Source organism: Magnolia sinica, chromosome 13 (genome assembly GCF_029962835.1).
Source record: "Magnolia sinica isolate HGM2019 chromosome 13, MsV1, whole genome shotgun sequence".
NCBI lineage: Eukaryota > Viridiplantae > Streptophyta > Magnoliopsida > Magnoliales > Magnoliaceae > Magnolia > Magnolia sinica.
This window is the reverse complement of record NC_080585.1, coordinates 50,910,048-50,922,952: the sequence shown is the minus strand read 5'-3', so window position 1 is coordinate 50,922,952 and position 12,905 is coordinate 50,910,048. Positions and strand designations below refer to the sequence as shown.

Genomic DNA, 12,905 nt, shown 5'->3' with positions numbered 1-12,905 from the left:
TCCTCCGTTCCCCGTGACGCTGTCGGAAAGCTGTTGAGGACTTCTTGGCCTTTTAGGGCTTTAAGTCACTGCATTCAACTGCAACCCGCATGGGTATGCATATGATGGCCTTCACGGGCTTTTTAGGGCCACTGGCTTCTCATTGCTGCCCAAATGGCGAAAGCGATAGGCCTTAAGCGTAGTTGGCCATTTTTAGGGCTTAGTTAGGCTGCCTTAAAAGATAATAGTAAGTGGCCATCATTGTCGCGAGGATGATAGACATCTCTGACTGAGATTGATACGTCACCACTTCTGCTAATATCTTCAAAGGTATTCATATGTGTTGTTCATAATACATCAGCTTGGTGACGATACCAATTTCAATATAATTTTGCAGAGCTCGCTTGATGATGACGATGGTCACTTTCTTTTCGCAACACTTGTTCATTCATCTGACAATACAGTCTTGATGTGCTCGCAAATTTCTTCCTTATTCATTCATCTGACAATACATAGTCGTGATCTTGTTTATTCTTGCCCCCTTTTGATACAGAATCATTACTCTGATAATATTCTGGATCAAAATCGGTAGTATCTTCAGGGACGATATCTTTTGATGAAGCGAGCATTGACTGGTATACTGATACCTTGTCCATCTTGATCCACGACTCTGAGTTCATTTACATCCTCGAGTATCCCTTGATTCCAAGGTAGTTTATTTAGAAAACACAGAAATTAACGAAGTTCAAATGTCCAAGCCGGATGTCAAATTCGGCAGCGCTTCAACTTGTGGTTTGATCATCTCTTTAAGAGGAATATGGTGTAGATCTAATCAACTGATTTCTCTTCTTGGAGCTTGGACAGAAGAAAATTTGGGGATTGATCATCTCAGCAGCATATCGGCTTCTTATCATCATAGACTGCAAGGCAGTCTGGTTGCGCGGGTCCGCGCAACCGATATGGTTTGCGCGGGCCCGCGCAAGCCACCGGCTCTTCCTCACTCCTACCTTTAGTCTTCTTTCTTGCTCTGCTTCTTCTCCAAAATCTTCAATCGGTCCAAATAAAGGGGGGAGGGGGTATTTATAGGCGAAACTTTGAAACTTCGATCTTGGTGCCATGGGACCTTTCATCAAGCTTACCGTTCATGGGAATCACTTCCTGAAATCAATTGCGCGAGCCCGCGCAACTGGTTTTTGGGTTGCGCAATCCCGCGCAACCGATATCGTTTGCGCGGACCTGCGCAAACCACCCCAAAGACACTTCTTCTTTTTCTTCTTCCATTTCCTTTCTACTCTCTTACTTTTCAATCTTCCTTTGCTTTAATCCTTTCCTTTTTTATGCCTCAACACTTAGCATGCAACACTATAGCTTACACTACATACCTTGTAGTTTACGCTACTAGGGAGTTACACTATTTGCATACACTAAGTAGCGTTTTCGCTACGCTACACTACGTAGCGTACGCTATAGAGCTAATGAAAACACTGATTTAAACATGCAAGTATTTTGGATATCTTAAAGCTCCCATGTCAAGCAACGTATTTCACCAACACACATCTATATCAACATCGGGTAGTTACATGAGTGCTCTTGTCAAAGATAGTTCAGAACTTCGGGAGATGATGATATGGCTGATTTATTTTTCCAACTCTTAAATGATTTTGTATTTTGCATACTTTCATCCAGTGTTTGTGATATTGATATTATCGGTATCGCAATCCAATTCAAACCCAGCCTTAGCATTAGAAATTTTTGATATCATCGATATTATCGCGAGATATCGGCATGTATTGACGATATACACAAGTTATTGCCGTTAATATGTAAGTGATATCCATGATATTATCATCGATACCAGAAGCCCGCCCTTCAAAAAAAAAATCTTTAGTCAAAAAAATATATATATATTAATTACAAAAAATCCAGTTTAATCAAGGGTTAATTATCTCTAATCTGAAAGTGTTTTAGGAGTATTGGCTGATATTAATATCCAATACACTCTAATTCGCGAATATAGGAAAATTGGGGAAATTGGGGAGAATCTAAAATTCCCTCAAGTTGACCCATTTAAATTGCAATTAAACTATGGAAAAATCAAATTAAGCATGGAAGAGTAGGTACTAGAAAAATGAGTGAAAATTAGAGATGCCTATATTGCACGTGAGATTGAGTTTAGGAAGGAATTAGTGTGGCCACCGTAAAGTCTTGAGGATGTACAGGAGGTGAACGAGGATGAGTATGATCTCGGCTATAGGCACGTTATTAAGGCATCATTACAGGAGCAATAGGATAGGGATTAGATGAGACTGTGAAGGTGATTAGTCCCACTTTAGAGGGGCCTACACGGGAGGGAGGGGGGAGTGGAGCAGAAGCAGTAGTCAAGGGTGATGGTTGTGGGAGGGTGATGATGGTCGAGGGGATTATGGTCGTGGGAGGAAGCTTTTGGGGCTAGGACGCCGTAGTAGCATGTGGATGTCGGATGTACCTTCGGATCTGGCAATGTATAAAATAGTGTTTTCAGTAGCGCTCATAGTGTAGCGTATCTAAAACACTACATACTGTATGGAGGTAGCGTAGCGTATGCAACCTGAAATCTCCTTTTTTTGTTTTTCATCTATGCTAGTTCAACACTATTTTAAAATGGTGGTGACTCATCCCCCTCACACATGGCACTACATTAGATCAATCTAGACCATCCAAATTGTGGTCCATGTCATGGATAGAGCACTTGTGGTCCATATTGTGAATTTGTGATGTTTCAATAAATAAAAAGGAGGTCACACTTAGAGATGTCTGAAAGTAAAGAGAGAGAGAAAGAGAGAGATTGCATGGAAATATGTGGTTGACAATCCAGATTCATAGTCAAGAACTCATAGGAATTGTGCATTTTGTAAATATTATCATATTTTTATATGATTTTAATTAAAAATATTAAGTATCATGTAGCTTACGTTATACAATATGTAGCTTACACTACACGCTATTTAAAACACTGGTATAAAAAAGGGGGTAGGCAAAAGTGAGTGGGAAAAAAAATTGTAGAGTAGAGAGGACTTCAAAAGGGTGGGTAAGTCCATTTCAAATTTTTTTCATTTATGACCACATCCTAGCGAATGCAGAAGCAAACTTGTACATTAAAAATATAATTGCTGAAGTGCAACATGGGGGCGAGGGTGTGGTGCCACCTACGCCATGTGAAATTATGGGGAAGTACTAATATGACGAGGTCGCTGAGATGTGTCGTTGTATTGATGAATTACGGCCATCATGGGAGGCATACAACGTCAGGTTAATGTCTGATGAGTGGATGGGACTGACGAAGATGTCCATTATAATTTTCATGGTCTACTATAGGGGAGGATTGTATGCTTGAAGTCCATTGATGAAAGTAATGAGATTAAAAACCCAAGTTCGTTTATGGGCTGATGACGAATGTAGTGAAAGAAGTTAGAAGGAAGAATAATGTACAATTCGTCACAAAAAATGAAGGCGCAACTGTAAAGGTAGAAAAGGAATTAATGAAGAAACACAACTTGTACAGGACATCATGCACAGCCCATTGCATAAATCTGATGCTTGAGGCAATGGGGGTTAGCCTTCTATAAAGAGTTTGATTGTCAATTCCCGGTCAACTACAAATTTCATCTACAACCATACCTGGCAATTAGCCGAGATGTTCAAGAGGTGTGGAGGAGATTTAGTGCACTCTAAGGAGACACGGTTCGCCACAAATTTCATCTCCTTAAACAACCTCCGAAAACGCATGCAAGGACTCAGAGAGCCCTTCAGCTCTAGAGAGTATTTCAAATGGAATTAAAGCAACAAAAGAGCAACATGGAGGATCGAGGAGCTTGTTTTGAACAACTCCTTCTCAGACCACATGCAAGGTGTGGTGGGTATTCCAGAGCCTATACCATGGTTCGGAAAATCGATATCGTATCGGCCAACACAGGGATATCGTGTCTGTAACGGTTCGATACGATACGCAATACGGGCCTGTATCATCCGTATCGGTATTAATTACACCGTATCAGGCCGTATCGGCACCAATATGTTGTACCCGTATCAGTCAAACCGATACGGGCATAAAAAAGGCAAAAACGCCCATTTTGCCCCCTTTTCGATCTCTCTCCCTCATTTCTCTTCCAAGCCTCCAAATCAGTAAAATACATCAACCTATAGTGATTTTCAACGCCATTAACAGCTTCTTGGAGGATCGAAACATTGGATTTCAGCCGATTTGAAGGATCAAAACAGTTTGAGGCCGGTTTTGAAAAAATCAAAAAAAAGAGGTTAAAAAATGTATTTTTTGTTGTCAATCCTTGTTGAAATCCATATTTACGTTTATCATACCCCTAGATCTACAAGAAAAAAAAAAACTACCAAAATTGAAGATCTTTTTATTCTCTTGGGGGTTTTTTTTTTCTTTTACACCCAATTTTTGGAGATTTTCGAAAATTGCTTTTTTTATCTGATCTTAAATCTGTAGCAGAGACCCATTTCCAATCAGATCTATCTTTTTTTATTAAATTTGTCGAAAAATCTGGAAATTCCAGAAAAAAAATTAATCTGATCACAGATTTGGAGAGGGGAGGTACTTTTTATTAGATATATATCAAATCTTATCAAAAAAAATTAAAAAATTAAAAATTTTGTCGAAAATTCTAAAAATTTTAAAAATTGTTTTTTTTTTAATATACTACTGCTTTGGGAGGGGCTAATTTTGTTCTTTTTTGTTGTTTTTTAATCAGATCCAGGTAGTTTGGTGATTTTTTTTCTCAAATATTATGTCTAGTTTTCTTCAATTTCAATTTTTTTTTATATATGTTGAAACTTGAAATGTAATGCATGTCTAAGGGGGATGCAAATTGATCCAAATTTCTTAGTTGCTTAAATTTCAATTTCATATGCTTAGGTTCTTAGTTAATGATGCAAATTGATAACAAAATTTCTTTATTGTTTATGGTGTTTGTGGCTTCGTGGCTTGTGCAGACTGTAGAGTGGCCATTGTTGTATAATTGCATTTGTTGGGGATGGTTGGAAATGAGAATGAAGATGTACAGTGGAAGTATGGAGTGGGGAGTAGACAGAAATAATGTGCAAGTTTTTGTAGTAGGAGTGTGAGCGGGGCATAACCTAATTAAAACAGCACTTGGCTCATCAAAAAGGTCAAGTTTCAGGGTGTCCAAGTGTCCATCAAGCAGTAAGGGAGGTGATAAAGAATAACTTAGAAGACATTAAAGGTAAAAAGGCGATAAGGGAGAAAGAGAAGAAGGCTACGCTTGATGCATGTAGAGCAAAGGTGTTTCGGGATCCTACGCCGATACCTAATGGGGACATTGACTCGGGAGGGTTCAGATATGGAGGTTACGATTGCGAGGAGGGAAAGTTTACAATCTCGACATGAGGATGAGAAGCAACGTCACATGTAGTGGGCATCGCAGCAGAGATTACTTGGAGGGCACTAGGGCAGGGTTACGTCGTGCCTTTAGCATGCAACGACAACAGCCCTTAGCATGCAACGACAACAGTCCCCCCTCCCACGGTGATGAAACAATGTTTAGAAAGACCACTATCATGTAAAAGAAATTGAAACACACATGGTTAAAGCAAATAGTGGATAATCGTGGAAAGGCAACTACGAAGTTGTTCTTACACAATAGTATTCCTCCACATGTTGCCGATTGCCTATACTTTCAGGTGTTTGTAGATGCAGTGGTTGATGCGGTGCCTGAGATTAAAGCACCCAGTTTTTATGACATAGATTCAAAGTACTCAAATGAAGTGTACAATGAAGTGTGGACTTATGTACAATCATTTAGAAGCATATGGGAGAGTAGAGTATGCACAATCATGTGTAATGATAGGACTGGCCCAACCAGATTGAGTATGATAAATTTCATGGTCTACACTCCCACTTGGGCATAGTCTTTAATAGAGTCATCGATTCATTTGATGAAGTAAAGAATGTTGAGTATATATTTAGTCTAATGGATAGAATGGTAGAAGAAATTGGAAAGTAATGTGGTGCAGGTTGTCACTGATAATGAGGCATCATATAAGGCAGCAGGAAAATATCTTATGGCAAAAAGGCCTCATCTGTTTTGGTCACCTTGTGCAGCACACTGCATTGATCTCGTCCTTGAGAATATTTGGATGAAGCCTAATCTATCAATATTGGTTAAAAAGGCCAGACTGATCACGACATATATTTAGAATCGTAATTGGATAATTGTTCTTATGAAAAAATTCAAAGGCAGGAGAGAGTTGTTGAGGCCCGGGGCAACTAGATTCGCCACAAATTTCATAGCCATGGAGAGTTTGTACACCCATAGAGGGGCACTTAGTGAGATGGTTGCATCTCGGCAATGGATCAACTCAAAGTATGGACAAAAGCTAAGTGGCACGCCTGTGGAGGTGTGTGCGATTATAAGAGAACGAATATTGGAAGAAAGTCCAAGAAATTATGAAAGCAGTGGAACCTTTGATTAAGTTTTTTCAAATAGTGGAAAGTGATAATAGGCCAATGATGGGCTTTCTTTATGAAGCTATGCACAAAACAAAGTTGTCAATTAAGCATGATCATAAAGAGTACAAAGATATTGGAGGCTCATATATAGGCGTTGGAATAAACATCTTCACCATGATCTCTATGCAGCATGTAAACAAAAGTTACAGTGATTAAATTTAGTTACCCTTTTTCCTCCGGTTCTTTCTGTAGTGTTGATAATTTGATACGTTCTATTGTAATCTCTTTTAATCAACTTGTAGGTTTCTTTTTAAACCCACAATTTCAATATGCTACCACATATAAAGAAGTTGATGAGATTGCTATCGGTTTCAAGAATGTCGTAAAAAGGTTGGAGCCAGACGTTAACCGATAGGTTGATGCTATTAATGAAGTTAACAGTTATTTACATATGTAGATTGTATAGTTTTGAGTCTGAGACTTGTGGTACTTATTATTAGCTATTATTTCACAAGTAGAGATGTATGAACTGGTAATAAGCAGCTTTGGAGATCCACTTGCATGAGCTGTAATACAAAGAACCAAACCAGGTACATGTATTAAGTTATAAACTATAAATTATGTTTTTACAAATTTAATAAACTAAATAACTGATATATGATATATTTCTTTGTTATCAATGCAGCTCAATGGTGGGTCAATTATGGAGAAAGTACACCTACGCTGCAACAATGCTCAAAATATCGATATCGCCCAATGTATCGCACCCTTGGGATATAGATGCATATCAGTTATCACATGGGATATATCGTTTGTATCGCATAATTATCGCACTTTTTGGGAAACATGGGAAAACATTGGGAAATTTGTTGAATTTTTCAAAGAAACTTCAGGTATTGTTAAAAAAGACCTTAATACACACTCTTAAATCATAACATCTAAATAAAAAATAATTTATTTTTTTAAAAAAAAAAAAGTGCACACAATAGGTTTCCTTTGTATAGGGTCCTAAGGTATGCACTATTTGATTGAACTAAGGCTACAATATTCAAATATGATGCATAAGAATTATAAATGTATCAAGGCCTGTATGAAAACACAACCAATGCATTCAATAGCAAAAGATTAAGTAAAAATTAAAAAACATACCTATTAATGATGTGACTGGCTATGACCTAGACCCACATAGAGTTATGCGGTGGCTCTGATCCAAAATGCAATCACAGTAGTAGAGTGGGACGTATTTTTCTTTAAGTTCTTTCATCTCAACATGATGTAATGGGTTCATCTCTACGCCGCTCTACTTACCTCTCTATATTGGTCCAGAATAGCTTGGCTTGGCCCGTCAACTTCATCTTAACGAACCTCGCTCGACGGCAATCTAACATGTCAAGCTACTTGAAGAAGTGGTCCATGTCAGCTATCCAGTCAAGGAAATGCATCAGATTCAAGCGACCATCGAAATTGGGAGCATTGACTTTGATGTTCTTCATAATTCATTCCTTAGGGTCATAACAATCCTGCAACTCTCTAGGGGACATGTGGGCTGAGAGGTAGCCTCTAGCCGCGTGATACGCTGGTTGATAGCAGTCAATTGCACGGCAGTGGTCCTATTGTGCATCTCAATGGCCATCAAACAGTGGTTAATCTTTTCGAGAGTTTCGGCAATCTAATCTATATTCATGGTGGGAGATAGACAAAACCACGACCAGTTCGCGTTTGCATACACTAAACAACCCTAATAAGAGAACATATCTGTATGTGTACAATATGATGAATGCGGTGCAAAACTCAGATTTGATAACGCTCAATGTGATATTATATGGTGCACATGTATTTTATGTATGATGACCCATAGTACCTTAAACCCTATGGACAGCCCTAGAATTATTCTAAAAAGGCTAAAACTGAAAATTCAACAACTAAGTGTCTTAAAGTCACTAAATATGAAAATTTCAGCAATATACGACTTTAAAAATACCCAAGCAGAAAATTCAGAAAGCCAAATCAGAAAATTCAGCAAGTTATATGAGATCTATATGCTCTACTATGGTATAGGAATTTTGTTGAACACCTACCCTATGATAGACCTAAGCTCTGATACCAAATTTGATGTAGGACGATGGAAACTAATCTAAGATGCAAGATGAGAAATCAATTACGCATTAATTTCAGCAATTAACACGTAAAATCAAACATATCCACATAATAGATTCAGAAAATTCAGATCTATAACACAAAGGTCCTAGGTTAGCACATACGCGCTGCACGAAAATATAAAATAATTCGATAGCGGCCCACTTGGAAGTAGAGACTTCCAATCTAGCGTGAGTAGTGCAACCACATGAATAGACAATGACGGAAATAAAATTCTGGTTTGGGAAAGGTTTTACCAGAAAATCATATTTCCGTTAGGGTTTAGGTTCACGAATTGAGATTTAGGAATCAGGGTTATAAGGATTAAAGAATATAGGGATGAGATAGGGTTGGATGGATAACGAGGAGGCAAAAATACGAAACGGGGTCCAGACGTGGATGTGTTGGGAGAAAAAAGAAAAGGGATGGATCGGGTTGGGTTATGACCAGTTTAGAAAGGTTGGAGGGGAAGGAAAAGAAGAAAGAAAAGATAAGTGGAATACCTTGTTGTAGAAGAGAGAGAGAGAGGAAGAATGCACCTTGGAGGAGTCCGCCACCAAACAAGCCTTTACCCTTCCACAATTCAATTGGAAGGGAGGGTTCCATACAAACCCTAAAAACAAAGAGAAAAAATACCATCACACAAGAAAGTCTTTCTTTTTTTTTTACTTCTTAAACTACCCCCAAAAAAAAAAAAATTATAAAAAAAAACTCACTTAATTGATATGATCTATCATCCAAAATAAGGAAATAAAACACTTCCTATCAATCTCAACCGTTAAACAAATCCTAAAAATAATTTATTTATTTATTTATTTTTAAAAAAAGGAAGCAAAATCAGGGTCCAAGGGGCCTAAATCTAGAAGATTTGGTGGCCCAATGGCCTGATCGATAAGATGCAATGGTCAGATCGACACGAAATAAAAATCCTATGACTAAAACGGTCTCCTAAGTAGTCCACATTCATCATCCCAAAGTGGGGCCTTCCTAATGCACGTCCAATGCATGTGGGGTCTTAAAAATGGCCTGGCGAGCCCCATCTGGAACTCGTCTCCAATACACAAAGAGAGTTGCACTGATGTGGGTGGTCGCCTACGTCTCTGGTACACTCGAGTAAGTCCTCTAATGTCCCCATCACCAGCCATGCTTTATAGGGCAGAATATTGGGTAGTTAAAGAACAACATGTTCATGGAATAATTGTAGCTAATATGAGGATGTTGAGATGGATGAGTGGCAAGACAAGGAATGATAGATTTAGAAATGAATGCATTCGAAGGAACTTAGTACTAATACGTAATAAGATGACGGAAAGTGGACTTAGATGGTTTGGTCATGTGCAACAAAGACCAAAAACCGTGCTGGTTAGGAGGAAGTGGGTACAAGTTGAAGCCTCTGAAAGGGAAAGGAGAAGGCCCAAAAGGACTTGGATGGAGGTAGTAAGAAAAGATTTGATGACCTATGGTCTAACTGAAGGTTTGGCCCTTGATAGAGTGGAATGCCAAAACAAGATTCATGTACCCAACTCCAATTGATTGGGATAAGGCTTAGATGATGATAATGATGATGAACTTGGAGAATTTAATTAAGAGGGATGCCAACTGTATGTTTGTGTGTGGGGCCCACCATGGTGCACACATTCCATCAAAGCCATTCATCATGTGTGCCTTACCAAAGATCGAAAAATAAGCAGATCAGTCTGATCATTGGTATGTGCGAAGAACAAGTGGGTCCACGCCTGAAGGACAGTGGATGTCCAACAGATAGCACAGTGGGCTCCGTAGAGCATGGGGTTTGTACCTTGTACTATAGTTGTTGAAAAGCTTGGGTGTTGTACTGCTAATTACTTGTGTGACAGACCTACTTATGAGTTATGACCTTCTTGGAACCTACCAAACACGCTAATTGGAAATCAATTTTTTATAATCAATTCTCGGTAAATAAATCCCAGGTAATTGTTCAATGGGAATCAATTTTTCCCTTGCTAAAAGCACACCAAACAGGCCTTAGGGTGTAGGGAAATATCCACATTTCTCTTCTTTATCAGCTATCTAATTTAATCTTTACTTCAACCAACTAAAAAAGCACATCCAATGTCTCCTCCAAAATTTAAGTGCATCATTTGTCTATAAGCCACAATAAATAAACAAAAAGATCCACAGCGTATATAATGTATATGTATGTTACAAACAAAAAGAATCCTTCGTAACATATCATTTATGCACAAACACAGATTCCCAGAGATTGAATAAGAAGAATCATGACAACTAAGGGGTAAAAAGGCAACTAAACATGAGTTTGTACATGGACAGTATATTAAACAAGCAACCAAGAAGCATGGAAAAGAAGAAGAAGAAAAAGAAATCTTACATCTTTAGGCCATTCATATACAAGTGAGAAAAAGTTTAAATCATGAGTTGTATCGATTCCATCGACTATGTCGCCTATTGCTGCAATGTAGAGAATAAATGCTGAAAGATATGTAGCAGGCTTGGAACTTATGGGACCAAGTAACCGTTTTCCAGAGTCTTTCATATCATATCCAGCAAGTTCTGTACTATTTTCTCCACTTGCTGAACCAGAGGATGCTATCTTGAGAGCTTTGAGTCCGAGCCCAAGAACGCCTTCCCACTCAGAACTCAATAGGATTTTCTTGTCAGAATATAAGCCCTCCCCTTTTATATAATTACCATCTATTTCTTCATCAGCAACAGCTCTTGCAAGATTATGAAGCTTCCCTGAAATTTCAGGTGTAATAGGGAAGAAAATTAACAAAAAGAACAACCTCATGCATAAATTCAATGATTAAGAAAATTTCAAAACTCACCACTCAAAAACTGCCGTTTTCCCTTGTGAGCATCTTCAATCATTTGGTGAAGGATGGCAAGTGCACGTTGCCTTTGTCCTTGTCTATTGGGCTCAGTGCTAGGGGACATAATCATTTCTCCAGCTAAAATTTCCTGAAGAGTTCGAGGATTTTCCTGAAGTAGAGAATGTTGGAGTCAGTGCCTTGGAAAACCATCTGTGTCCTAATCCACTAGCCACGCAGATGTGATTGGGTGGATCTCAACCGTTAATCAAGGTGACCATGGGTCCTAGATGGGACATGTGATATGCCTTAGATTTTGTGTCACTCTCATCTTATGATCATTGGGTTTGTTGAGGAGTGATTCCTCTGGCAGTCCTTGGGAACTTGAGATTGGACATGGCGGTCATTTATCTGGGATAGTCGTGATCCATGGATCTCAGTACCCTGTTAGACAAAGACCGTCATAGGTGTGTGGGAGACACTTGTGGATATTAGTTCATGAGATGTACAGTCATCTTGGGTGCTTGTGTGAGGGGATGACTAGAGTAAGGATGGACAATCTCCACCATTGAGGGCCGATTGGTGTCGGTTTATGTCTTGCCCTACCCTGCATAAGAGTGTGAGTGTTCCATGAACAATGGATCCAAGTTCGGACCGAATCGAGATCAAGTCAACAGTTTGGAAGCCCATTAGCTTGGACTATGATCGTAAGATCGAGAGTGATGATGCATGAAAGATGGTTTGATTATTAAGCTTGAGGACATGTAAGGGTCATGATCTAGACTGGTTGGTTTTGGGTCTTCCTACAAGGTCTGTGCAAGGAACTCATTAAGTGGCTTTTTTTCTCGACCCAGCACTCTGAATGTTTTAATCAGTTTTTCAAAGGTTTTTATCCATTAAAGTTTTGTTTTAACCGTTAAATTTTCTTTAATCGCACTTGATGATAACCTGATGGTCCACTTCTGATTGGCATGGGATATGATCATTAGTTGAAATGTTATGGCAATGGAGGGATTGAATCATGAGTACATGTATTGATAAGGCGGATTGAGGTAGGTTACACCGAAGTCCATAAGGTGGTGAAGCACTATATTAAGTACACCCAAGAAACCCTAATCCCTCCTTATTTATATGATCCTATCCCAGAAGAAAGTATAGCGAGCCCTGGATGTCCCCACCTCATGGGACATGTGAGTGTAAGGAAAAATAGAGAGCTTGAGAGAGAGAGGAGATCCACTCCTCTCTTCTATCATCCTCACATATGGTCCACTCTTGTGGATGATATACATCTTCCTCAACACCTACCAAAGGATTAGACGTTGAGCTATCTTTATTCTCCGGTACTGGGATAGATCAAGAGACTACTTGGATTAGGAGAGACATCGATAGCTCATTATTGCAGACATAGGTATGATCTCCATTGTTTATATAGATTGTTATATTGTAGAAATTTGATGTTATTGCAAATGGGGATTCTTGGGATGGGTCCCATAATAAAATTCTATTGCATTTTA

General features: G+C 38.8%; 1 protein-coding gene across 3 annotated transcripts in view; it reads right to left on the bottom strand.

Annotated features, from left to right (window-relative positions):
• The window catches only part of LOC131223756 (uncharacterized), a 150,816-nt gene that overhangs the window by 76,621 nt on the left and 61,290 nt on the right, over positions 1-12,905 (bottom strand). For all 3 annotated transcript variants that reach the window (XM_058219257.1, XM_058219256.1, XM_058219258.1), the window contains 2 exons: positions 11,410-11,563; positions 10,953-11,320 (listed from right to left, as the gene is read on the bottom strand). In XM_058219257.1, the coding sequence (XP_058075240.1) occupies positions 10,953-11,320; positions 11,410-11,563 (522 nt within the window). The remainder of the gene's footprint in view (positions 1-10,952; positions 11,321-11,409; positions 11,564-12,905) is intronic.